Source organism: Podarcis cretensis (assembly GCF_951804945.1).
Source record: "Podarcis cretensis genome assembly, chromosome: 16".
Taxonomy (NCBI): domain Eukaryota; kingdom Metazoa; phylum Chordata; class Lepidosauria; order Squamata; family Lacertidae; genus Podarcis; species Podarcis cretensis.
Window position 1 is genome coordinate 1,476,517 of NC_137186.1, and position 26,625 is coordinate 1,503,141.

General features: G+C 41.8%; 3 protein-coding genes across 3 annotated transcripts in view; 1 reads left to right on the plus strand and 2 right to left on the minus strand.

The window, feature by feature from the left end:
• LOC307205699 (uncharacterized protein) overlaps window positions 1-26,625 on the minus strand; it is a 330,448-nt gene that overhangs the window by 108,660 nt on the left and 195,163 nt on the right. The gene's annotated exons all lie outside the window — the stretch shown is intronic.
• Window positions 334-5,999, plus strand: LOC307205225 (vomeronasal type-2 receptor 26-like; the record flags this gene model as incomplete). Its single annotated transcript, XM_079957421.1, has 5 exons — window positions 334-624; window positions 926-1,807; window positions 3,061-3,288; window positions 3,555-3,681; window positions 5,098-5,999. 5 exons carry the CDS (start codon window positions 334-336, stop codon window positions 5,997-5,999), a joined length of 2,430 nt encoding a protein of 809 aa, XP_079813547.1.
• LOC307205226 (vomeronasal type-2 receptor 26-like) lies at window positions 9,963-25,782 on the minus strand (the record flags this gene model as incomplete). Its single annotated transcript, XM_079957422.1, has 6 exons — window positions 9,963-10,873; window positions 11,788-11,914; window positions 14,032-14,259; window positions 15,860-16,720; window positions 24,217-24,435; window positions 25,231-25,782. The coding sequence occupies 6 exons, from the start codon at window positions 25,780-25,782 to the stop codon at window positions 9,963-9,965; spliced, it is 2,898 nt and encodes a 965-aa protein (XP_079813548.1).

The window sequence follows — 26,625 nt, forward strand, 5'->3', positions numbered from 1 at the left end:
GGCAATGTAAGCCTTTGGCTTGCCATGTTTTTGTTTGGAAGCTTTGGGCTACATGGTGGAATAGCGAGTGATTTAAAAAAAACAAAACACTTCAAGATCTTCAGAGGGTAAGTGTTCTATTAAAGTAAATGATAAAGAAAACAATCCAGTAAAAGTGAGCCGATGTGAATTTCATTTTCTGTCCTACGAAAAGTATTTACCACAACCACCTTATGGGAATTGTAGCTTTTCCTTTTCACTGGACCGCTAAATTATCTTAAAACCACAGTGGAACCATATTTTAATGTACTGTTGATTTTTCTCATAAGAAGTGCTTGTAAATCTGTTTCCAGGATGGTGCCAAAATTCTACCAGCACATCCTGGCCTTGGCATTTGCTGTACATGAGATCAACAAGAATTCCAACATCTTGCCCAATGTCACTCTTGGGTTCCACATCTATGATAGCTACTATGATGCAAGGATGACCTACCGCACCACACTGGATCTTATTTTCAAATTCCATCAGTTTTCCCCCAACTACAAATGTGACACTCAGACACATCTAATGGGCATCATTGGTGGACTTAGATCTGATACATCCTCACAGATGGCAGATATTTTAGGACTTTACAAGATTCCACAGGTAGGATCAATGTGTTGCATTCATAGGGGATAATAAAATCTTCTTCTTTTCCTGGAAGGAGTCTAAGGGCACACCCATACTTCTGTTTGTGCCTCTATTTCTTGGCAGAGGACTGTGACTTCCAGGAACAGATCCAATTAAATGGTATTGTCCAGGTTTTAGATCTGGTGTTGGGATATGGATATTGTCTTGCTTCTTTGGACCAATAGTTTGCTTTGGAAAAGAGGCAGAGGGAAAATACAACCTGGCTCATTCTTCAGGATGCTATTACAGTTAAAATCTGTTTCTTTCTTTGTTTTAGTTTTCATATGGCTCATTTCAACCAGCAATGAATGATCAAGCAGCTTTCCCTTCCTTTTACCGCATGGTGCCCAATGAAGCCCTCCAGTACCAAGGAATTGTTGAGCTACTAGTGCATTTTAGATGGAAATGGGTTGGGCTGATGACTTTTGATGATGCTGGTGGAGAACATTTCTTGCAGGTCATGGAAGCAATCCTTTCCAAGAATGGAATCTGTTCAGCCTTCACAAATAAAGTTCCGATTTATATGAGAATATTGGAAATGAGTGAAATGAACAAATACATTATGAAGAGCGTGCCAGTTTTCAAGAACAGCAAAGCCAATGTGATTGTTCTATATGGAGAAACTGCAAATATTAGATGGTTGGCAGCCATTATCTTGGGGGTAAAGAAGTCTCTAGCAGCTGAGTCTCAGTATAATGAGACTGCGTATTTTGGGAAAGTATGGATTACAACAGCCCAGATTGATTTTGCACTCTTTATATTACAAAAAACCTGGGATATCCAAATGTTCCATGGTGCTATTTCCTTCACAATTCCTTCAAATGAGGTTCAAGGATTCCAAAAATATATTCAAACTTTAAAACCTACTCAAGCTAAAGGAGATGGTTTTATCAAAGATTTCTGGGAACAAGCATTTGACTGCTTTGTTCCAGGTTCTGATGGCTTCACAGATATTGATGGAGCATGTAGTGGTGAGGAGAGGCTGGAGAGCCTTCCTGGGCAATTTTTTCAGTTGAAGATGACAGGTCACAGCTACAGTATCTATAATGCTGTCTATGCTGTGGCACATGCTTTACAGATCATGCATTCATACAGATTAAATTACAGACAAATGGAAAATGGAGGCAAGCTGCATCCTTGGAAAGTGGAACCCTGGAAGGTAATGCCTCTGAAATCCATTTAGAACATGTGTCTAAACCCCTGGTCCCGCTCATCAATTTCAATCCTCCCTAGAAATATTTAGGGTAGGTTTTAGTTTTGTTTTGTTTTTATAAAAAAAAATTAAATATCTATTTTCAGGGAGAGTGGAGTTTGGGGGGAGGGTGATGGAAGATTTTGCCACTTTTTGTGAAGTGACATGGGTTCACATGGTGCACTTCACACTTGGTACCATAAGTGAGATGCTATCCCTTACCATAACCCTTTAACTGAAAAATAGTAAAGGTAAAGGTAAAGGTACCCCTGCCCGTACGGGCCAGTCTTGACAGACTCTGGGGTTGTGCGCCCATCTCACTTAAGAGGCCAGGGGCCAGCGCTGTCCGGAGACACTTCCGGGTCACGTGGCCAGCGTGACAAAGCCGCATCTGGCGAGCCAGAGCCGCACACGGAAACGCCGTTTACCTTCCCGCTGGTAAGCGGTCCCTATTTATCTACTTGCACCCGGAGGTGCTTTCAAACTGCTAGGTTGAAAAATAGTTGCATACATATAACTGTATGGTGGAACAATGTGGTATGAAGTACAGAATAATAGAACACTTTTTATCATGAAAGTTATGTACAACATAGGCCCAAACAGCATCAAAAACCTGCTATGATGGGTTAATGTCCAACACCATTCATTCCTGGAAGGAACCCAATGTAGACTTCCAGTTTCAAGTTTGACTGCAGCTAGCAGCAGAGTTAGCAGCTCCTTCTAAACAAGGGTGAAATTTAGATCACTTTTAACAGCCAAGTGCAGGGCTATAGACGGGCTTGTTATTGAAGAAATATTCATGAATATAGTCAATAAGTTGTTCATTTTTCACACTCCCACCACACATGAAGGAAAGTGTCCTTGTGACTGCAAGCTCTCCAGTACAGTGGTGGGGTGTCCCAGAATAACATTTTTGAAAATAATCAACGTCTTGGTATTTTCTCATGCCAGTGTGGTGTAGTGGTTAAGAGCGGTGGACTCGTAATCTGGGGAACCGGGTTCTCGTCTCCACTCCTCCACATGCAGCTGCTGGGTGACCTTGGGCCAGTCACACTTCTCTGAAGTCTCTCAGCCCCACTCACCTCACAGAGTGTTTGTTGTGGGGGAGGAAGGGAAAGGAGAATGTTAGCCGCTTTGAGACTCCTTAGGGTAGTGAGAAAGCGGGATATCAAATTCAAACCCTTCTTCTTCTTCTCAGTTCTTTTTCTCTCCCCATCCAGAGTCATTCATTGTTTAGAGACATTCTATTCAACAACAGTGCTGGTGATGAAATTATGTTTAATGAAAACAGAGAAATAGTAGCTGGATTTGACATTACCAGCTTGGTCACTTTCCCAAATAACTCTTATGTCAAAGTCAAAGTGGGAAGGCTGGATCCTCAGGCTCCCCCGGGTGAAGTGCTCACTATTAATGAAGACAGACTTGAATGGCACAGAGAACTGTCTCAGGTGTGGAAACTTCTCACTTTATATCAAATGATAACTTTCATAGTAATTGGGTGGGGTGGCGGCATTAGATTCCCTCCTTTATTGTGGTGGAGTAGACCCACCTCCACCTTAAGACTTGGTACAGCATTCCTTACACTTAACTCACCGTTTGTGCAATCACAGATGTTAATATTTCATTTCATCAGCCCTTTGTTTATCGCTTATTATTTGGAAGAGAAAGGAAATCCAAACAATTAATGCTAAAACCTTCCTTTGTTCAAGAATAGGTACCTCCATTCTCTTTATGTAATGATCAGTGCTATCCTGGGTACAGCAGGAAAAAAAAGGAGGGAAAGAAATTTTGTTGCTATGACTGTTCTCCATGTCCAGAAGATATGATTTCGAACCAGGAGGGTAGGAGAAATATTTATAAGAAATACGTTTGTCATGAAAAGTATGGATAGTAGTAGAACATATATGTGTAAACAATCACCATTTTTGAGTTCTTCAGATTTAGCTGCTGCCACTTGCAGAATATTCTCGTTTGTGGTTAGAGTAATAACGTCTAGTTTGGGAGGGAGTAAACAATAGCCTGGAGCATGCAAGAACATTCATTATTAATTAGAAATTGTCAACAAGATAGATTTTATTTATTTCTCTATACAATTCTTCCAGGGGGTTGCATAGCTGTAGAGTATTTATCTTTAACAATCCTGGACCCTGCTTTTTGTCTTGTACTCAATTAAATAATTTATTTTTTTATTTCCACCTTCAAAAAAATAGATTAAAAAATTACACACACAAACCCCCAAACTCAACAATAATAATATAAATACCTGCAAAGAAACCTAAGAGGTATCTTCCTGTTAGGTTCCAAATCTTCACACCACACATAATCCAAACACTCTAGTTTCCACCTTCCCATGTCTTTTTTTCTTTGACGTTAGAAACTGCAACTGTAACATTCCTCAAAAAGGAGTTGTTCCAACCCTCTGATCATTTTACATGCCCCTTTCAGAAACTTTTCCAGCACCACATTAGTATTCGAAGAGTGGTCACTCTATAGATTTATATAATGACGCTAACTGGTTTTTCTCCAATAATTTCCCTAACACTCCCTAACACACAGGTGCCACATATTAGGTTAGATTCTTCATCAAGCTATCCTCCACAATTTAAAGATCTCACTACTAGTCAGTGTGAGATTTTGACCAGCTTCGGCCCATCTGAATCTGATACAGGCTCATCTCATCTTGAGCCCAAGCAGAGTAGTCCACACAGCAGAAGGATAAGCAGTATGTGCTACATTCTTTAACTTTATTTACAAGCTATGCTGAGAGCATACAAACATGCATCCTGCCTCTGTAAGAGCAGAGAAGCAACTGTCTCTCTAACAAAGAAACCGAGAGAACACTGAAAAACAGGAAACCAGTGTACATCACATCCAGTCTCCCATTCCCAGGGGAATCCAACAGTAACTTGGACTGTGGAATGCAAAACAATGTCTTGTGACTGCAGTTGCTGCTCAGTGAGGGAAATAGAAAGCAACAGTCAATAACCACCAGATCCGACTGAATTTATGAATATGTGAAATTGGGATTTTTGCTGCAGTTTACACCTGCTAATGCTGAATTTCATTTGCCATTTTGATGTCTATTCAGTCAATAGATTTATTTTCTCACTTCAGTGCTGGATAAAGGTCCCTAGTGGACAATGCTGAATCCAGAAGATTTAAACACTGGATTTATGTTGATTTTTAGTAAAGTGGCTCTTATGAGAGAGAACAATTATGGACATCTTTACCATATGCATATTATATTTCTCTTACAGACCTGGATTACTGTACCAGATGCCCCAAAGATCACTTCCCTAATAATCGTAGAGATCACTGCATCCCCAAGATTCAAAATTTTCTTTCTTTTGAAGATACTTTGGGCATTACTTTGACTTCTCTGGCTCTTCTCTTTGCCCTGATCACAACTCTGGTGCTTGCAGTCTTCATTAAGCAGCGAGACACTCCCATCGTCAAAGCCAACAATCGGAGCCTCACCTACCTTCTCCTTGCCTCTCTCCTCCTCTGCTTCCTCTGTGCTTTGCTATTCATCGGACAACCCAAGAAGATCACCTGCCTCCTCAGACAAACAGCTTTTGGCATCATCTTTTCGATTGCTGTCTCTTCCGTTTTGGCTAAGACTATTACAGTGGTTGTGGCTTTCATGGCCTCCAAGCCAGGAAACATTTTCCGGAAATGGGTGGGGAAAAGATTGGCACATTCTGTCGTATTGTGTTGCTCCCTCGTCCAAGTCGCTGTTTGTGCTCTTTGGTTGGGTTTTTCTCCCCCATTCCCAGATTTGGACAGTCACTCAGTGTATGGAGAAATCATAATTGAATGTAATGAAGGGTCAGTCACCATGTTCTATTGTGTCCTGGGTTATATGGGCTTTCTAGCCACTGTCAGCTCCACAGTGGCCTTCTTAGCTAGGAAGCTGCCAGACAGTTTCAATGAAGCCAAGTTCATCACTTTCAGCATGTTGGTCTTCTGCAGTGTGTGGCTGTCCTTTGTTCCAACTTACCTGAGCACCCAAGGGAAATACATGGTGGCCGTGGAGGTCTTCTCCATCCTGTCATCTGGCTCAGGTTTGCTGAGCTGCATCTTTACTCCTAAATGCTACATTATTGTTTTTAGGCCTGATCTGAACAAAAAGGAGCAGCTAATAAGGAGAAAACATTAACGTTTCAAATATTGAACCTATTCAACCTATTTCCTTCATTTCTATTTTTGTTTCCTCTAAAATATCAGATAAATTCATATGTGGCTTTATACAAAGCATGGTTTTGTGCTATCCTGTTGAAACCTTTGATCTACTCTCCTCACTTGTATCAAAGAAAGAAAGAGTTGAAATGGCAATTTAAAATGTTTACCATGCCACAAAATTTTCCTTACAACAAAACACTTGCAGGGTGGAGTTTATTGTTCCTTTATTTCTCTTAATAATGTGGTGTACAATGTAAAAAAACAACAAGCCTATATCAATGGGGAAAATTTATAACTAATAATAAAACTGCATATAAAAACAGATCAGTAATTGTATCCTTTTTCATGTGATCTATGATAAACACCTAATGACAGAGCTAGCTGAGATACATTCTCACTTAACCATTAGACTTCCAGAGTTCAACTCTGTGCTCAGTTTGTAGGGCATGAGACTTATAATCTCAGGGTCATGGGTTCAACCCCACTTTGAGTATAAGATTCCTGTATTGCAGTGGTTGGACTAGCTGATCCTCGTGGTCTTTTCCAACTTTATGATTCTATGATTCTGTGGGAACAAGATTTCCTACAGATAAGACAGGGTTTCATCTTAAGGATCAGGGAAAGCCTGCACAAAATCACAGGGTTGTTGTTGTTGTTGCTGCTGCTGTGTGTTCTTTACAAGATATCAGTACATTCTCATACCCCCAAACACCCTAACAAAGACATATAGAAGAAGAAGAAGAAGAAGAAGAAGAAGAAGAAGAAGAAGAGTTGTTGTTGTTGTTGTTGTTGTTGTTGTTGTTGTTGTTGTTTGGATTTGATATCCTGCTTTATCACTCCCCTAAGGAGTCTCAAAGCGGCTAACATTCTCCTTTCCCTTCCTCCCCCACAACAAACACTCTGTGAGGTGAGTGGGGCTGAGAGACTTCAGAGAAGTGTGACTGGCCCAAGGTCACCCAGCAGCTGCATGTGGAGGAGCAGGGAAGCAAACCCGGTTCACCAGATTACGAGTCCACCGCTCTTAACCACTACACCACACTGGCTCTATATAGAGCATACAGACAATAGAAGGACAGAAAAACCTTATAACTATTAAAAAACAGGGGTTTTTTTTGCTGCTCATAGATCTGCATTGCTGTGCTACAGAGACATGACTGAAAGCTTAGTGTGATAGAAGCCCAAGGTTTTAGGACTGACACTGGTCTGGCCTAGGCTGAGTGTTTCGATGTAGAGATTAAAATAAAAGCCAACAGCAAAACCACAAGTATAGTTGACTAGGAAGTTGAAGTTCAGTTTTATCAGGGTATAGTTTTACTCTTGAAGGATCACATTGCAGTACAGATTGATAGTCAAGTGACCTCCCAGGAATCAAAAGGTTTGTATCTCTTTTGTGGGAAATATATGCTTGTGTAGCAAGGCATCCCCCCCCCCACTCTTCTGTCCTCCTCAATTCTAAGAATAAGAGACATGGCAACCAATATTTTTGTGAAATCAGACCGCAACTTTATTGACAACAGATGTAAGAGGTTTGCCCTAAGCACTGGGCAGGCCCCACCCCTTCCAGCCTGCCTGCCAGAAGAACTTGAATTTTGGAGTGAACTGGAAATGAGGGAGTCCTTGACCTACATCAATGAGTAACCCCCCCCCCCCACTGGATTGCACCTGAGGAGTGCTGTGGCCACTCTCCCCTGCCTGGCTGTTCGAACAAAAGCATCTCCCCTGGATCCCTTTTACTGGATACCCCAATTCTCCTCTGACCGAGACTATGCTATTCCAATGCCTAAACCACCAAAGTTGTGGCGATGGCTATGAAGATGGCAAAAACAAGAGGGCTGGAGCCAATTTGCCAACTGGGAAAATTCCAGCTGGCCCTGAATATGGCAACTGGCTATGCCATAGCAAGATTGGGCAGAACAACATGCAAGAGCAATATATAAAGTGTGGGAGGGTGGGGGATTCGACAAAAGTGGCTGCAGAGCAAGCCATGTGCTTATGCAATCTACTGGTGGCGCATGTCCACTCATGATTCATTGATTAGGCGAGCAGGTGGGACCCACTACCCAGGCAGCAAGCTCAGCCCAGAGGATTCATTTGTTGCTTGGGAAACTTCCCACATCGGATCCCAGCATGTGGGCGAATGCCAGCCCACAATGGTGCCCACCAGAGAGGGTGAGCAGACTTTTTTTGTGCATTCTGCAATTTCCATTTTTAACAGCAGACTGCTTTTTCCAGAGTCCCTGGTTAAGCGGCAAACTCCTCTCCCTCACAGTTCAAAGTAACAAAGTGTTTATTTTCTAAGGGAGCTGGGCATGTTTAGCCTGGAGAAGAGGAGGTTAAGGGGTGATATGATAGCCATGTTCAAATATATATAAAAGGATGTCACATAGAGGAGGGAGAAAGGTTGTTTTCTGCTGCTCCAGAGAAGCAGACACGGAGCAATGGCTCCAAACTACAAGAAAAAAGATTCCACCTAAACATTAGGAAGAACTTCCTGACAGTAAGAGCTGTTCGACAGTGGAATTTGCTGCCAAGGAGTGTGGTGGAGTCTCCTTCTTTGGAGTCTCCTCCATGTCAGAGCTGTGGGCATCTCTCCTCACCACAGATGCCACAGGAGCCTCTTGAAGATTTTATAGTCTTTATTTACAACAGGTCATTAGCACATCGTTCATCCATCAGAGTCACTCAGTTCAGATCTCTGCTGAGGCCTGCATTTGCCTCTCCAACAGCTCATAAAATGGCAGCTCCATAGTTCTGCCCTCCTCTTTACCACATGCCTTTTGAGGGCAGTCGTAAATATCCCCCCCCCCCCGATTCTGAGCCTGAGCTTAACCCCTGTGTTCCCTGTGAACTTTCTGTCTCTCCAGCCCTTCCTGGGCTTATTTCAATCTCTCTCTCTTCCTTGCCTCCCTCCCCCTCAGTCACCTCGTCCACATCTTCTGCTCCCAGGCTTCCCCCTCCCTCTGGGGAACTTGAGAGCTCTGGTTCGTCCCTGACACTCCATGCACACCATTCAGGTTTATGCCCCAGGTAAGTCGTTTTGGTGCTGCTAACGCAGTGGTTTGATTTCACCTCTGGATGCACTCCCTATTGTCTCTCAAACAGATGGATGCCAACCAACCTTTATCCCACCCTGTCATCAACGGATGAAAGGTGGACTAAGTCACCAAATTAAGTAAGTAAGCAAGTAAGAAAGAAAGAAAGAAAGAAAGCTTAGCTCCCAGTGCAATTAAAATTAATCATGATTTTCAATGGAAATAACTGAATCAACAATAAAGTGCCATTTACTACAAGGGAATTCACCATTTCAAGCTATGTTTACATACATTGAAAATAGACTTGAATAGCTATGTTTACATACATTGAAAATAGACTTAGGCATTTTAGGCATTGTAGGAAAGGACATAGGAAGAAAGGACTGTAAGCTTTTCCAATATGCTGTAACGGCAGCCAGAATCCTCTTGGCCCAGAAGTGGAAACAAGAGGAGATACCGACGATAGAAGAATGGAGATCAAAATTGATAGACTATGCAGAAATGGATAAATTAACTGGGAAAATCAGATATACTAAAGACCAAAAGTTCATCGAGGACTGGGGAAAATTTGTGGATTATCTGAAAAATATATGTGGTGTAAATACAACGCTAGTGGGATTTAAAGAGGCACTGTAAAAAAAAAAAAAGTATTGTTCATTAGAAACAATGGGAGTAAGGAGGAATAATGGCAATACGAAAGAAGGGAATGTGTATTAAAGGTATAAATATGGATGATTGTCAGAGACGCTGAAGGAAGTCAAAAACAGTTATAATTTGTTGTATGCGAGATTAAATGAATAATTGGATGGAAATTTATAAAATGTATAATAAAAATTATATATATAAAAAAAGAAAATAGACTTGAATTGTAAATTTGATTCAAAGATCTGGCTTGAGACTATTTGGGCTTAAAATTCTTTACTTTTTTTCCTCATGAGCTGTTCTTTGTTGTTCAATTCTGGTCTTATCAAAATGATGTAACATTTTGGGGAAAAGATGCAGCCTAGTAACCCACAACTGGAGGCTAAGATAGAGAAGATCTCCACAGCCACCATGTACTTCCCCTTGGTGCTCAGGTAGGTTGGAATAAAAGACAACCAAACACTGCAGAACACCATCATGCTGAAGGTGATGAACTTGGCTTCATTGAAGCTGTCAGGCAACTTCCTGGCCAGGAAGGCCACAGCAAAGCTGGCAATGGCCAGGAAGCCCATAAAGCCCAGGACTGAGTAGAACATGATAGTGGAACCTTCATTACACTCCAGTATAATTTCTTTAGTCATGGAGTGCAGGTCCATATCTGGGAATGGAGGAGAAGTTACCAGCCACACTGTGCAAATGGTGGCTTGAATAAAGGAGAAGCATAGAACAATGGAGCTGGCCAGATCTTGCCCCATCCATGTCCTCATATTGGATCCTGGCTTGGTGGCCATGAAAGCGAGAATCACAATGACAGTTTTGGCCAAGATGCAAGAAATTGACACTGAGAAGATGATGCCAAATGCAGCTTGTCTAAGGAGGCATGTCAGCTTTCCAGGTTGGCCAATAAATAGGAAAGCACAAAGGAAAGAGAGAATGAGGGAGATGAGGAGAGTGTAGGTGAGGTTCCGGTTGTTGGCTTTGACGATGGGAGTGTTTCGGTGCTTCACAAATATCCAAAGCACCCAAACTGTGGTGGAAGAAAAAGAGAGGGCAGAAATGGCGATGCTGTAGCCTAAAGATTCTTCATAGGACAAGAAAGTTATGTATTTTGGAATGCAAAAAGTTTTGTTATTATTTGGATAATGATCTTCTTGACACTGAAAGCAGTTGTTCATGTCTGAAAAAGAAAAGTAAAACAAAGCCAGTGAATGTTCTTCTGTCTCTTCAGGCCTTCAAATACAAATGATGACATTTGTTTCATAATTAGAGTTGATTTCCTAACATGCAATGTCTACTTACAGATGTCGTTATGGGCTTAAAATATGTAGGGGACTGGTCATGAATGCACTGGTCCCATCTCCCATATCCCTGTGCATGTTGACCATGCCCACTCACTGTTACATCAAATATTGAAACAGCAAAGGGGTATTCCAGGTGCATTTGACTCAATGTGCTTCAGTGGCATAGCAGGGGTTGCCAACACCCGGGGCAGCATGGAGGGGGTGGGAGGGAGGGAGGGAAATGCAGTACACATGCACATTCAACTACCTTGGGCTTTGAACACCTATAATGTGTATGTATATAGATAGATTGTAGATACAATTCCTAAACACAATAAGGGTCTCCCAAAAATAATTAAACCACCAGGAAGACCCAAGTATGTAAAATGTATATTCTCCTTGCCGTAACAATATAGCATACATAAATAGATAACCAAAAATAAGTCTACTTCGACTTTAGACCTTAAAAAGTCTGCATGCAGTTTAAAAAGATTCTTACCAGCACATCCAGACATTGTTATATGTAATCATCATTATAAACTCTTTATAGTCACAACACACAGAAACACACAGAGAGAGAGATGGCTGATATGAGCATTTTGGTCAACCTTACTACACGCACAAATAATTCCCAAATTATGGGTATCCATTTTTGTGTGTCATCCCTGGCCATTCTGAAACAACCATATTTTCTGTATGGCCTCTAATAATTTTCCCACTTTGAATGATTTTTTAGACCTGAGTGAAATGAATTTCTAATACTACTGTATGCCCAAATACTTGACATATTCCATTAAAAAAAATTTCTTACCTGTCTGGTTTGATACCTTTCCTTCTGGACATGGAAGACAATCATAGCAACAAGGTGGCTTTCCCTCTTTCTTCTTTCTACTGTAACCCAAAGAGCATTTGTCATTGCATAGAGAAAGAGGTTGGGCCTGTTGATAAATGAAAGAGGGGCTTGTTTTAACAGTTACAGGAAAATAGTGTTTTGAAAGCTTTGCGATGTTTTCTTAAGAAGTGGGTGACTGAAGAAGAAGGGGTTACCATTTATTTTTGCCTACCAACGTATTTTGCGAAAAATTAGTCTAGTGACTGCTGGCTGGACAGAGTTTTGGAAGCTACTGTAATGAGTTTATCAGTGAAATTCCTCAAATATCCCCTTTCCTAGATCCTGTAAGTCCCCAACATTTTCACAATTTGAGAATGTGGTCATACATCTTGTTTGGGGGGTGGGAGGAGTAGCACTAAGTAATGCAGCTAAATAAGCAAGTGGATGATGAAAGTGTGGGGGGGGGCTTGCTTTTCCAGCTTCACTTTCAGAGCACTTGACATGCAGAATTTGGCAGCATCACTGGACTAGGCAATGAACTGTTTCTGCTTTGTTTTGAGAGGTTTTTTAAATGCAGAAATTAAGTGCATACATGTAGAAGTGTGTACAGGCCCTAGCCACTGGTGGACGAAGGTGAGGGCAGGTGGTGACATCCAGAGGGTGACATCGCGGCTGCCCCGCTCCCCGAGATGCTTACCGCACAGCCCCCATGATGCGTGCTGTAGCATTCACACACGCTATCCACCCCCCTTCACCAGTCCTCAAACTCCAGCAAGACCTGGTAGGGAGAGGGATAGGGACGTGAAAGGGTTTGCAGAAAACGAGTCAAACAGTAGTATGCTGCCACCACCTCCTATTCAGGATCAGTCCCCCAAAAGGAATCCAGGAGGAGGATCACCTTTCAGTATTTACCGGACTGCCCCACTCTATGTCACTTTACCGTGACACAGCCAGAAATCCAACAGGTACTCTGGTAGGCATCTGAGTGGATTAGGCACTGGTTCAGCATCCCCGGTAAAAGGCACAGAATACAAGAAAGCAAAAGTCCTTTCCCAAATTTATTAAAAAAGGATCATTTCAGAAAATAAAAGCATGCACATTTCTTACAGGTTTCAAACAGGAAACAGGGAAAAAAAAACATTATAGAATATCACTGACTAGGCACATACTCACAGCAGGAACAGAAATACAAAGCTTGACAATTCAAATGAGTGTCTCGGCTGGTCCCCCCCCCGGGCAGGCTGCTCTGCATAGCAAAGGCTTTGCATGACAAGATGGTAAGCCTGGCAAGATGGTCTGCAATTTGCAACTTAATTTCTTGAAGTTTTATCCCTTAGGATCCCACGGGGGTACACAACTTAGGAGCCAATCAGTTCTTTAGATTAATTAGCAATTCACCAATGGTTACATGGGGAACAATAACTCAAGCTTGTTAGGAGACTTGACAGCTGAAGTCTATTTATTCATAAGGACCTTGAGAATCAAAGGGTCCTCTTCTCATTCCCAGAGACACACCAGATTCCTTTTAGTTGTAAATATAGCCTGATAGCTTTTTCATACTGAATCTACATCCGAGACCCCAGGTGTCAAAACTACAAATCAAATACCTCGCAAGACGAATGCCTCGTAAGACGAAAAACTCGCAAGACGAAAGAATTTTTCGTTTTTTGAGTTGCTTCGCAAGACAAATTTCCCTATGGGCTTGCTTCGCAAGACGAAAACATCTTGCAAGTTTGTTTCCTTTGTCTTGCGAGTTTGTTTCCTTTTTCTTAAAACTGTGCATTCACTTCGAGGAGCAACTCATAGCACACGGTGTGGTAGCCTTTTTTGAGGTTTTTGAAGACTTTGGTGATTTTTGAAGCTTTTCCAAAGTCTGTGCTTTGCAAGACGAAAAAATCGCAAGATGAAAAAACTCACAGAACGAATTAATTTCGTCTTGCGAGGTGCCACTGTAGTAGCTCTCTCCCTGCAGATGAAGGAGATAACCCGGTTCACACTTCTAAAGACAGAAAGTCTGCAATTAAACCCAGATACACATTCCCAGCAATCTACTGTTTTTTGGCTCTCCTATAATGCTCTTCTTCTGCATGAGCCAAAGTTTTCTTCTACTAAGATTTCCCAATATCACTACACATGCCATGCCCCCTGGGATGTGCGTCAGCCTTTCCCCCTGATGTACGCCACTCCCAGTGTCGGAGCAGGTAGCGTCGCCACTGGCCCTACCTGGTTAAATCTGTCAGGCCATATGATGATACCATCTGAAATAGCGAACGCTTTGTCTGTGGGAGCATTAGGGTCTATCTTTCCCACCTTTACTCTAATGAAAGACTGGTTGGGGAAAGTAACCCAGTTGATAATATCAAGTCCACCTAACAATTCCCCATTTTGGTCAAAGGAAATCGTATCCCCGGCACTGTTGTTAAATGTAGCACTTCTCAGAAAGTGGACCATCTAAACAGAGGGGAGAAACACATTTACACCATAAAAATGCCGATGATCAAATTAGAGGAAATATAGAAGAGGAAATAAAAGAGGTGCTGTCATTGTAGATTTGTTCCCTGATCCAATCATTGGGCTTATGTAAGGATGAACTAATAAAAAGGTTAAGACTTGGAGGGGAAGAGGAGGGTATGTACTCATTGTCTGCTTATCCTCTTCTGTGCTAAACCAAAACTCTTCATTTGTATGTCTCCATTCATTTACCCCAGGGTTTCCCAAACTCGGGTCTCCAGCTGTTGTTGGATTACAACTCCCATCATCCCTGGCTAGCAGGACCAGTGGTCAGGTTTGATAGGAACTGTAGTCCAAAAACAGCTGGAGACCCAAGTTTGGGAAACCCTGATTTACCCTATGCTGACTTTCCCAACTGTGTGAACATTCCAATAAGCTCTGCCTCCAAAAACTCCACTTATTAGGCAAAATTATAGTGTGGGAGCTGTGGACATACAGTCAAATATCATTTGGAAAACTTTCATGATCAGGGCTCCTGGTTGCACAGAGAAGCCTTCACCTGTAAAGCTGGGGTATGAAGCCAATGGCAACGATCATTTGTGGTGGTGGTGAGGCCAATGCACATGGTAAAGGTAAAGGGACCCCTGACCATTAGGTCCAGTCATGACTGACTCTGGGGTTGCGGCGCTCATCTCGCTTTATTGGCCAAGGGAGCCGGCATACAGCTTCCGGGTCATGTGAACAGCATGACTAAGCCGCTTCTGGCGAACCAGAGCAGTGCACAGAAATGCCGTTTACCTTCCCGCCAGAGCGGTACCTATTTATCTACTTGCACTTTGATGTGCTTTTGAACTGCTAGGTTGGCAGGAGCAGGGACCGAACAACCACTGACCTTCTGATTGGCAAGTCCTAGGCTCTGTGGTTTAACCTACAGCGCCACCCGCGTCCCAATGCACATAGTACCACCCCCCCCTTTTCATGTATTCTTTGAATACATGGAGAAAACCATGTCAAGGGAACATGTCAAGGATACATTCTTAAGAGGGGAAAAATTCAATATACATATACAATAATAGATGAAAGCTGCCTTTATTTTTGTAAAACATCCCAGTGACACCCAAGGACATTTACAGGCCCACTTGTAAAGAGTACATTGGGCATATTTGCTTCAAAGACTCTCAAGACAGACTTGTAAAATTAAGGAAGTTAAAGAAAATGAGGAGCGGAATGTTTAAAAATAGGCAAACTCCGCCACTCCAGATGTTTTGAGACTACATTTCCCATCATCCCTGACTACTGGTCCTGTTAGCTAGGGATGATGGGAATTGTAGTTCCAAAACAACTGGGGGATCAGGGTTTGCCTATGCCTGGCTTAAAAGGTCCACAGGCCACCATATTGGAGCAAATTTTAATTCTAATATAATTATGAAATACAACTTCTGTGTGAGTTTATAATGTCAGATTCTTAACTCATTGAGGAAATTGCAAATTAAGGCAGAGCCAGATTGCCCACCACTAATTTCTAAAGAATCAAGGACAGTTTGTTTCTTCACCCATGGATAGGGTGTGATCTATAATAGTTTTAAGTTCAGAACTTTACCTGCCATGGATGTAGATTAAGAAACTTCCATTTTCCTTCATCCGCTGTTGCTCTGCCCTTGAATCTGGATGACAGCATGGCATTCAAAGCATGAGCGATAGCATAGACTGCATTGTGGGCACCGTAGCTGTGACTAGTCATGCTCATTTCAAAAACAGATGCAGGAAGAGTTTCCAGCCTCTCCTCTCCAGTGCAGATTTCATCAACCTCCGTGTCAACCATGGATATGGGGAAAAAGCATTCAAATGCCTTTTCCCAGAAGACCCTGATGAAGCCATCTTCTTTTTCTAAAGCAGGATTTCTCATCTGAAGAAATTTATGGAACCCCAGCACCTCTTTTGAGTGAACAGCAAAGGATAGTGCACCATGCAGGATGTCTACATTCCATCTTCTTTGAAGAGGAAGGGACGTGAAAGCCATCTCAGCTGTCATAAGCCATATTTTACCTTGGGTGTTCACCGATATATCATAAAACTCTAAATACTGAATACAATTTCTAAAAACTATCATGGTATGAGTCTCACCATGGAAGACTACCACATTGGCTTTGCTTCCCATGATGACCCTAAATGTTCCAATCACCTTCTGCAAGGTTTTTTCAATCTCACTGGAAAAATCTGTTTGGGGAAATTTCTCTATGAAGTCAAAGCAGATACCGTTCTGGGAAAACATGGGAAGCATGTTCTGTACAAATATATCTGTACTTACGACACTGAAATAAAGCACTCCAATCCATGTCCACCCAAAATGCAGCAGTAATTGGAGAAGACCCTTGTGTTGACTGGATGCACTTGGAAACATCCAGTACTCGAAAGCAGCTTGGGGGTTGCTGTTGGTTTCTGGAGCGGAGCTATAGGTGAGCTAAAGAAAATGAAGAAAAACGAGAAGAGTGGAAAAGGTATTTAAAAATAAAATAAAATTGAAAGATGATTTTGCAACTTTCTTTCTTTTTCCAGCTATGTACACATTAGTGGTTTGAAAAAGCAGCAAAGTCAGTTCCCCTTGCTGTGTTTTGAGCTGCATTTTTATGTTGCTGTACAGATAAAAGAGAGGGGGTGTGTCTTCCCCTGATGTCCATTATCTGATTTCCCACACCAAATATAGTGATGCATTTGCCAAAATGTAATGCTTATATTCCAATCATCCACTGAGGTCATAAGCAGACCTAGTCTTTGAAGGCTAGTTATTAAGCAGAAGGATTCCTCCCCTCCCCCCCCCCCTGAGAAGACCTGGACATTATCAAAACACAGTTATTCCTTCTCTCATCTATCCCTGTAGGAAGAGAAAACTACTTTGCAGGGTTTTCCTCAAAATATTATTTTTTTTTTGCCATCCTCTTCTCCTGTTCCCAACACCATTGCAAATCCCTGAAACAATGCTGGATCCGGGGCATTGTGCATATTGCAAAATGGTGATCAGGCTGGCAACTCAGCTGCTGGGTCCAAGAGGCCATTTTCACATATCTCTCTTCCCCACCCCACCCACCCCAATTCCTATGACTGTGTTACTGTGTCTAAGGGACTCTCTCTTAAAAAAAAAAAAATATGTTGCTGCAGAGGACTCCACCTCCATGGATTGGCAGTAAAGGTAAAGGTAAAGGTAAAGGGACCCCTGACAATTAAGTCCAGTCGCAAACGACTCTGGGGTTGTGGTGCTCATCTCACTTTATTGGCCGAGGGAGCCAGCGTACAGCTTCCAGGTCATGTGGCCAACATGACTAAGCTGCTTTTGGTGAACCAGAGCAGCGCACGGTTTCCCACCATTTACCTTCCTGCCGGAGTGGTACCTATTTATCTACTTGCACTTTGAGGTGCTTTCGAACTGCTAGGTTGGCAGTAAAGATTCCACAGTTATGTTTGACCTACACTCCTGCCTGACTCTCCAGCACTGCTTCTTCATTTCTCAATCATCTGAGGTCTTTAAGGAGAGCTGGTCGTCCACTTGCTAGGAATGTTGTGGGTTCTTACAGTGAATCGGGAGTTGGACTAATAGAGGTCATAAAAGGAATATTAGTTTGAAGAAGAGGAGGAAGAGGAGGAGGAGGAGGAGAAGTTTTGACTTGATATCTCACCTTTCACTCCCCTTAAGGAGTCTCAAAGTGGCTCACAATCTCCTTTCCCTTCCTCCCCCACAACAAACACTCTGTGAGGTGAGTGGGGCTGAGAGACTTCAGAGAAATGAGACTAGCCCAAGGTCACCCAGCAGCTGCATGTGGAGGAGCGGGGAAGCAAACACTGGCAGTTTGGAACTGCACATGAAGCCAGTTTAAGGATTATTTTTCCCTGGTGTATATTTGTTCCTTAAGCAGCATGCAGCCTGACTCTCTAAGACACTCCTCTTCCTGCCTCCACCCCAGATTTATAAACTTCCAGTTCCTTGGGTAGCCAACTTACACGTGGAATTTTATAGTTGTTCAAAATGACTGCCATGTGGAGACAGACATTAGAGTCAGGTCCCCCAATGACTGCTGCCAAACTGTTCTGGGGTTCACATTTGTAGTTATGGATAAATCTTTCCCGTGTGCAGAGGACTTCCATAGAGGCTTGAAGTGTAGATATTGGATGGAAATAATTCTCATAGATGTTGAAGCCCAGGGTGACATTGGGTAAGATATGAGTGTTGCAATTTATCTCCCTAACAGCAAATACAAAGGCCAGGATGTTCTGGTAATTTTGAGTCAGAAACCTACAATGGAAGTTTGATTATTTTTTTGGACTGCTTTCCCCTTCTATGATAAATATCAAGGCGGTCACATCATGAAAATACAAGACAATATCTAGTAAATATATGGGGTGAGAGACAATGCTGATCATATTCAGAACGGATCCACTGGAAGAAACAGATACTTATTTCAAAGGGTGTACTCTCAGCATGATTTAGTTGGCTGTCACCTATAATCAAGAAAATCCAGCTGTTGTTGGGTTCTTTAAAAATCAGGTCAAAAGATACCTCAAGATCACATGATCAACAACAGGGACTGATAATTGTGGTCATGAAAACTAAGAAATAAGTGCATTTCTAACCTCAAGTGGAAGACATCCAGAGTCAATGGCAGCCCAGCTGCCTTCTAAATATGTCAGGGGGGTAGCACATGTTTTGAAAACAGTCTCTCAGCACTGTGCAGCAAGTTCAAGAAATTCAACAGAGATAAAATCTATTAAAAGCTTACTATAATGTAAATCTGAGAAATAATGCCAGCAACAGTGAAGTCTCAGGACTGATCATACTTACAAATAATAGGATTAGGCTTCGCAATTGTACACTCAGCTTCAGAAATTGTCCACACGGTTACTGAGAGAAGTAATGTCACAGAATATCTGCATTTATTACTACTTTTAATACTAATATTATCATCTACAAACAGCACAGCAAATAAGAATATACCAAAAGGTAGCGGTAGAGGCAGAATGCCTTTGTGATAAGGAAGTAAGGAATGAGCTCAGGTCATCCCCTAACTATTGAAGCTAAAGCTCATCTTCATAGAACCATCCAGAGAATATTATCTGAAAAGATTATTATTATTGTCATCATCATCATCATCATCATTAAAACCTAGCTCCGTACATGAGCTCATCACCTACGTCCTGAGAGGGATGTTTTGTGAACGTTATCTGGTAAGAAGAAATGTAGATCTGTGAAATAATGCACCCAGTGATGAGATCACCTGGCTGATAATAGTTGTGAAGACTAGGCGTATGCTCATCCCTGCAAGATTTAAGAACAGGGAGTCTGCAACCAGCTTGAGGGAGCCACACTAATGCCAGTATTCCAAACAGAATAATCTTGGATGAAAACCATCCACTGAGAAACCATTTTATCAGTTCCCACATTATCATTTGACTGCCTGTTAGTTTCATCATCTGAGCAGAATAATCACTCAGTCAGCTGAGCTCAAAAGCCGGGACTTTCAAGAGTGCAGTTTATTAGCACTCAGACTGACGGCACAGAGGATGTTAATATCTAGCTTGAGTCAGAATTTACTATTTTGCCAGTGGTCAATAGAATTTCCCATGATATTTGCAGAAGCGATTGTAATGACAGTTGATTTGATAATTACTGGGGAGTTAATCACATGTTTAGCATTTACTGTGCAGGTGCAGAAGAATATTTCTCTCCCCCCCCCGACATATCAGCAGAACTCAGTAGGCTTCACAGCCCTCCCTGGTGTGGCAACAATAAGCTCCAAAGCATCTACAAGGCCACCCAAAAAAGAGGCATTAAGAAACAAACAAAGACTAACACAAAGTTGTGTTGGCCTTTCAGCCCTATGAAATGGCACAATTGTGGTCAGATTCCAGGAACAATCCTATCACTAATTCAGGATGATGGTAGTGATGATGATTTTATTGAATTTACATACCACCCTATACCTGGGGGTCTCAGAGCTGTTCACAGAATATCAGGGCGGTTCACAGAATAATCTGGCATCAAATGGTAATGGTACCTTAAAAAGCTTTCATTTCCTAATCTCAGTCCATGGGGCCATCAGATAATAGGAACCATTGCATTTTCTCTAGTATGTTAATGTTAATGCATTTTCTCTGGTATGTTAAATTATGTTAATGACTAAATCCTGCTGTTGATTTTTTTAAAAAAATATATTCAGAGTATAGTAACATTCACCTCACTATTTCCCTTGAGAGAAATGTTTTAAACACGTTTAAAAGCTTTTTTTTGCGGGGGAGAACAATCCTGCTTTTCTTTTTTTTATAATAATTTTTATTAAGAATTTTGTTGATACAATAGAGAAAAGACAGAATAAACAGAAAGTAAACATAAGAAAGAACAAGCATAAAAATTAACATCTTACAGTACCCATCTTTTCTTCATCCTTTGGACTTCCTCACATCTCACGCTCCTGCGTTCCAAATTTATAATGCTTTAGCCAGCAACTTATCACCTTATTTCAGTTCTTATTATACACATTTCCAATGTTTTGTCCCTAACTTTGAATATTTTTATCTAGGTCTTAAGTATCTAATTTTAACACAATGTTTATTCAAAATTTATTTTTCTCATAAAGTTCACTCATTCTCATAGTATTATCGACTAACTTTATGGGCCCTGTTAATTTCAAATCTCTCATCCTTCTTAGCACTCATATAGTTTACAGTGTTTTTGTAGATAGTCCTTGAATTTCTTCCAATCCTCTTCCACGGCTTCCTCTCCCAGGTCTCGGATTCTGCCAGTCATCTCTGCAAGCTCCATGTAGTCCATCAGTTGCATCTGCCATTCTTCCAGCGTGGGCAAATCTTGAGTTTTCCAATATTTGGCGACGAGTATCCTTGCTGCTGTTGTTGCATACATAAATAATGTTCGATCATTCTTTAACACCCTCTGGCCAACAATGCCCAAAAGGAAGGCCTCTGGTTTCTTGGGAAAGGTATACTTAAATACCTTTGTCAACTCATTATATATCATTTCCCAGAAGGCCTTAACCTTGGGGCAAGTCCACCAGAGGTGAAAGAACATTCCTTCAGTTTCCTTACATTTCCAACACTTATTATCTGACAGGTGATATATTTTTGCCAGCTTGACTGGGGTCATGTACGAACTATATATCATTTTCATAATATTTTCTTTCAAGGCATTACATGCCGTAAACTTCATACCGGTGGTCCATAACTTTTCCCAGTCAGCAAACATGATATTATACCCAATGTCCTGTGCCCACTTTATCATAGCTGATTTAACCGTTTCATCCTGTGTATTCCACCTCAGCAGCAAGTTATACATTCTTGAGAGTAATTTAGTCTTAGGTTCTAACAATTCTGTTTCCAATTTCGATTTTTCCACCTGGAATCCTAACTTTTTATCCAATTTAAAAGCCTCTTTAATCTGAGCATAATGTAGCCAATCTCGCACTTTATCTTTCAGTCTCTCCAGACTCTGCAATCTCCAATTGTCTCCATCTCTTTCTAATATTTCCCAATACTTTGGCCATTCGACCTCCATATTGGGTCTTTTCACTGCTTTAGCTTCCATAGGTGATAACCACCTCGGGGTCTTGTTTTCTAATAAGTCTTTATATTTTGTCCAGACATTAAACACTGCTTTCCTGACAATATGGTTCTTGAAATTCTTATGAATCTTAACCTTGTCATACCACAGATATGCATGCCAACCAAAAGCGTTGTTAAATCCTTCCAAATCTAAAACATCAGTGTTTTCAAGACTAGCTGGGGTGTTTGGATGGCTCCAGCCAAAGATCTGGTGAGCCTTCTTGCCCTAGTCCAATCAAGACATTATCTTTTTTCACAAAACATTTTTTTCCACTCAAATGTGGATGATCACAAGGCACGCCAAGTACACTGTCCTGAACTGCAGGCCCAAAGGAGGGGTTGAGCAAAGACATGAGAAAGGCCAGATCCAATCCTTTATTAAAGGAAGGTGTAAACTAACAACAAAGTGTGCAGAGTCGCACTTTTCTTAAAGACACGGGACAAGAATTTTGGAATATTATTCCAATATGTGATCACAAGTGGAGAGACTTTATGGACGAAAGGGTCATTCCGTTTGAGTTGTAATACAGATTTGGTTTAATTCACACGGAAATGGGACTGCCTGTTTGTTTTGGTGAAAGGGCTTAATTCAGAAATTCAGTTGAGGCAAAGAACAGCAAGAAGAGCTTTCTCTGAGCTTTAAGTGAGTTGATAATTAACTGGCTATTGTTCTCTAGCAGCTCACGTGTGAGTGGTTAACATTAGATCAGATGACAAAGGCTTTTGGTTGCAAATCTCCATTTTGAAGGGAGTTGCGTTTGGGTTTCTTTGTTCTCAAACTCTGTGGAGTAAGGGTGTAAATGAAGCTCTCCAGAGCGATATTTGTCTGCTTTGATTATAAATTAAAGTTATTCCTAAGTTGGACACAACAAACTTGTGAATTAAACCTATGGGCCTTGACAATAGTTTATTCCAAAAGGACTTTGTTTTCATGTATCCATTCACTTCAAACTGTTCAATATTAGCATCACCAATAAAAATTGCCTATTCATTCTTCCTGAAATAAAACAAGTACTGAAAACACTGTGAACCTTCAGAATTCACTTATTTCTGAGTTTTGTTATCGAGACCTAATCCAAAAATCTGTAGGAAAATATATGGAAAACTGAACTACAAACATTTTTTAGAATCATTAGATAAATGAGTGTCAGCCCGACATGCATCCAGGGGACTACATGCAATACTTCAGAGAACTTGAAACATTATCATGCTTACCCTTCTGATTGGAGATCTTTCCTTCTGGACAAGGAAGGCAATCATAGCAGCAAGATGGCTTCCCCTCCTTCTTGCCCATTCTATAACCTGGATGACAATTGTCATTGCACAGAGAAATGGGAAGTGACTGTCCATAAAAGACAGCACAGAATATTTTAACATTCAAAAAATAGCTTTAGATAGTTTGTATGATATAATAAAAGCTATGGTTTTCCCAGTAGTGATGTATGGAAGTGAGAGCTGGACGATAAAGAAGGCTGATCGCCGAAGAATGGATGCTTTTGAATTCTGGTGCTGGAGGAGACTCTGGAGAGTCCCATGGACTGCAGGAAGATCCAACCTCTCCATTCTGAAGAAAATCAGCCCTGTGTGCTCACTGGAAGGACAGATCCTGAAGCCGAGGCTCCAAGACTTTGGCCACCTCATGAGAAGAGAAGAATCCCTGGAAAAGACCCTGATGTTGGGAAAGATGGAGGGCGCAAGGAGAAGAGGACGACAGAGGATGAGATGGTTGGATAGTGTTCTCAAAGCTACCAGCATGAGTTTGACCAAAGTGCGGGAGGCAGTGGAAGACAGGAGTGCCTGGCGTGCTCTGGTCCATGGGGTCACGAAGAGTCGGACATGACTAAGCGACTAAACAACAACAAATGATATAGTTTAATCTACAGCTGAGAACGAGATTGATGTTGGCATGGCATAATAAATCTGCCTGAGTCTTAGGAGTTACTTTCTATGCAGTAGGACTGATTGAACTTCCACCTTGGTTGTGCTTAAGATAAACGAGCCTCATCTAGCTGACATGAGAAAGAGAAGAAGAAGAGGAAGAAGAGTTTGGATTTGATATCCTGCTTTATCACTCCTCTAAGGAGTCTCAATGTGGCTAACATTCTCATTCCCTTCCTCCCCCACAACAAACACTCTGTGAGGTGAGTGGGGCTGAGAGCCGTCAAAGAAGTGTGACTGGCCCAAGGTCACCCAGCAGCTGCATGTGGAGGAGCAGGGAATCCAACCTGATTCACCAGATTACGAGTCCACCACTGGCTCTCAAAGAGGCAATGTTGGTTCCAATTCTGAAGAATTAACCACTTTTTAAACTTAGGGGAAATAATGGGAACCATCTGAAGTTTTGTGGATCCTTACCTGGTAAAAGATATTAGGCCATACAATGGCATCCTCATCAATAGTGAATGCTTGGGGATCATCTGGGTCTATGCTTCCAACTCTGACTCTAAGAAAAGATTGATTTGGGAATGTGACCCAATTTATAATATCAAATCCAGATTGTAAGGCCCCATGTTCATCAAATGAAACCTTTTCCCCAGCACTGTTAAATGAAACATTTCGTAGAAAACGTTGGAGCTAAAGGGAAGAGTTAAAGAGAGAGAGAGAGAGAGAGAGATCTTAAGAGAGAAGCAAGGCAATAATACAACACAATTCAAACTAGGATCAATGGGCTCTTTAAATGATCAGTACAGATGTTGCAGTTCATTGTTCCAAGCAGGAAGCCACTGATGTTCTCCTCTATGGTACTATGGGCTCAAGCAAGGCAAACCCCCTTGTTCCACAATGTTCTTTGTCTTATGGAGGCTACTCCATATAATTATTATTACTGAGCATGCTTCGGTGTGTGGGGGGTTGCTATCTTATACTATTAGAAATATGTGCTTTTTCTGCATATTGTGGAGTTCACCAACATAAAAAACAAACTTTAGCCACAGTGACATTAACCAAACAGTATGAAGGTGCAAAGACCAGCTTGCTCATTGGGTGCTTATGACCCTCAAAATTGTCTCCTGGAACACGGCAGGCTGGTTCACCTATGTGCCCAGAAGTCTGGATAACTATTTCATCAAGCATTTCACTTTATCATGCTCCAAGAAACTTGGATGGCCAAATATCTAGTAAAAGGGAGATATTGTGCATTCAGATTAGAGGCAACTGCACGTCTTGGTCCTGAAAGAAAGAAGGCTGGCTCTGAAAGGCAGGTCCTCAAGTATTAGGTATTTCCAAACTAACCAGTGTTTAATGTGTTTACTGTGAGCAAGAAACACCAGAAAACAAGTTGAAAAATGGATTAGTGAGAAACCAAGTTTGCAGCTGCCCCAAACCCAGACTTGGCAGAGAGAGGGACCCCTCTTCTTTTGTTCATTTTACCTGCCATTGCAGATTGATGAGAAACTTCTTTCTCTGTCCTCCTGCAATTGCTTTCTTTTTGAAATTGGACAAATCCATGGATTGCAGGGCATGAACTATAGCAAAAACAGCCAGGTAGATGTTGTAACTGTGAGCAGTTGCACTCATTTCAAAAACTGGTGCTGGAAGAGTGTCTAGCTTCTCGTTTCCTGTGCAGAATTCCTCATTTGCCATATCTACTTTGGTGTCAGGGAGAAGACAGGTAAATGTATGTTCCCAGAATACTCTAAGAAATTTGTCTTCTTTTTCTGAAATGGGGTTCCTGTTTTGAATAAATTTATGGAATCCTAACACCCCTTTAGAGTGAACTGCAAAAGACAGAGCACCATGGATGAAGTCTATATCCCACTGTCTTTGCAAATGAAATGAGGTGAAATCCATTTGAGCTGTCATCACCAGGAGTTTGGTATTCTTTAGGCCATGACTGAATTCCCAAAACTGGATCAATGTCCTCAAGACAAGCATGGTCTGAATTTCACCATGCACAACCACCACACTGGCAGTGCTCGCCATGATTCCCAAAGTCATGTTGATCCCCTTGCCCACAATTTCACCATAAGCACTGGAGGATCCTTGTCTTGGTAAACTTTCTACGAAGGCAAAGCAGATGCCTCTTTGGGAGAAGATGGGAAGCACATTCTGCACAAACCTCTCTCCGTTGTCATCATCCAGATAAACCACCCCATCTGTTGGATGAAAGCACCTTGGTTTTCAGCATCCAGGACCGGTGCAGAACCATATGCAAGCTGAAGACACATTAAAATAAAAGAATATGTTCCCATATTATCATGCTCTTGTAGGTTGATGTGTGTATCTCTGGCAATACAGCCACTGTACTACCAAATCAGAATTCTTCTCACAAAATATCACCTAAGAAGCATCAACATTTTATTTTGAACCTTCTGCCAATCTAACCTCATCTTAAACTCTGATGGTAGCATTAAAAGGTAAAGGTAAAGAGACCCCTGACCATTAGGTCCAGTTGTGGCCGACTCTGGGGTTGCCGAGGGAGCCAGCGTACAGCTTCCGGGTCATGTGGCCAGCATGACTAAGCTGCTTCTGGCGAACCAGAGCAGCACACGGAAACACCGTTTACCTTCACACCGGAGTGGTACCTATTGATCTACTTGCACTTTGACTTGCTTACGAACTGCTAGGTTAGCAGGAGCTGGGACGGGCCAACAGGAGCTCACCCCTTCCGTGTGGGGATTCGAAACGCCGACCTTCTGGTCAGCAAGTCCTTGGCTCTGTGGTTTACCCCACAGCGCCACCCGTGTCCCTGATGGTAGCATTAATCAATGTGGATTGTGAGAGGGCCTTTTTTGCCACAACCCAAGGGGCATGCTGAAGGCTACA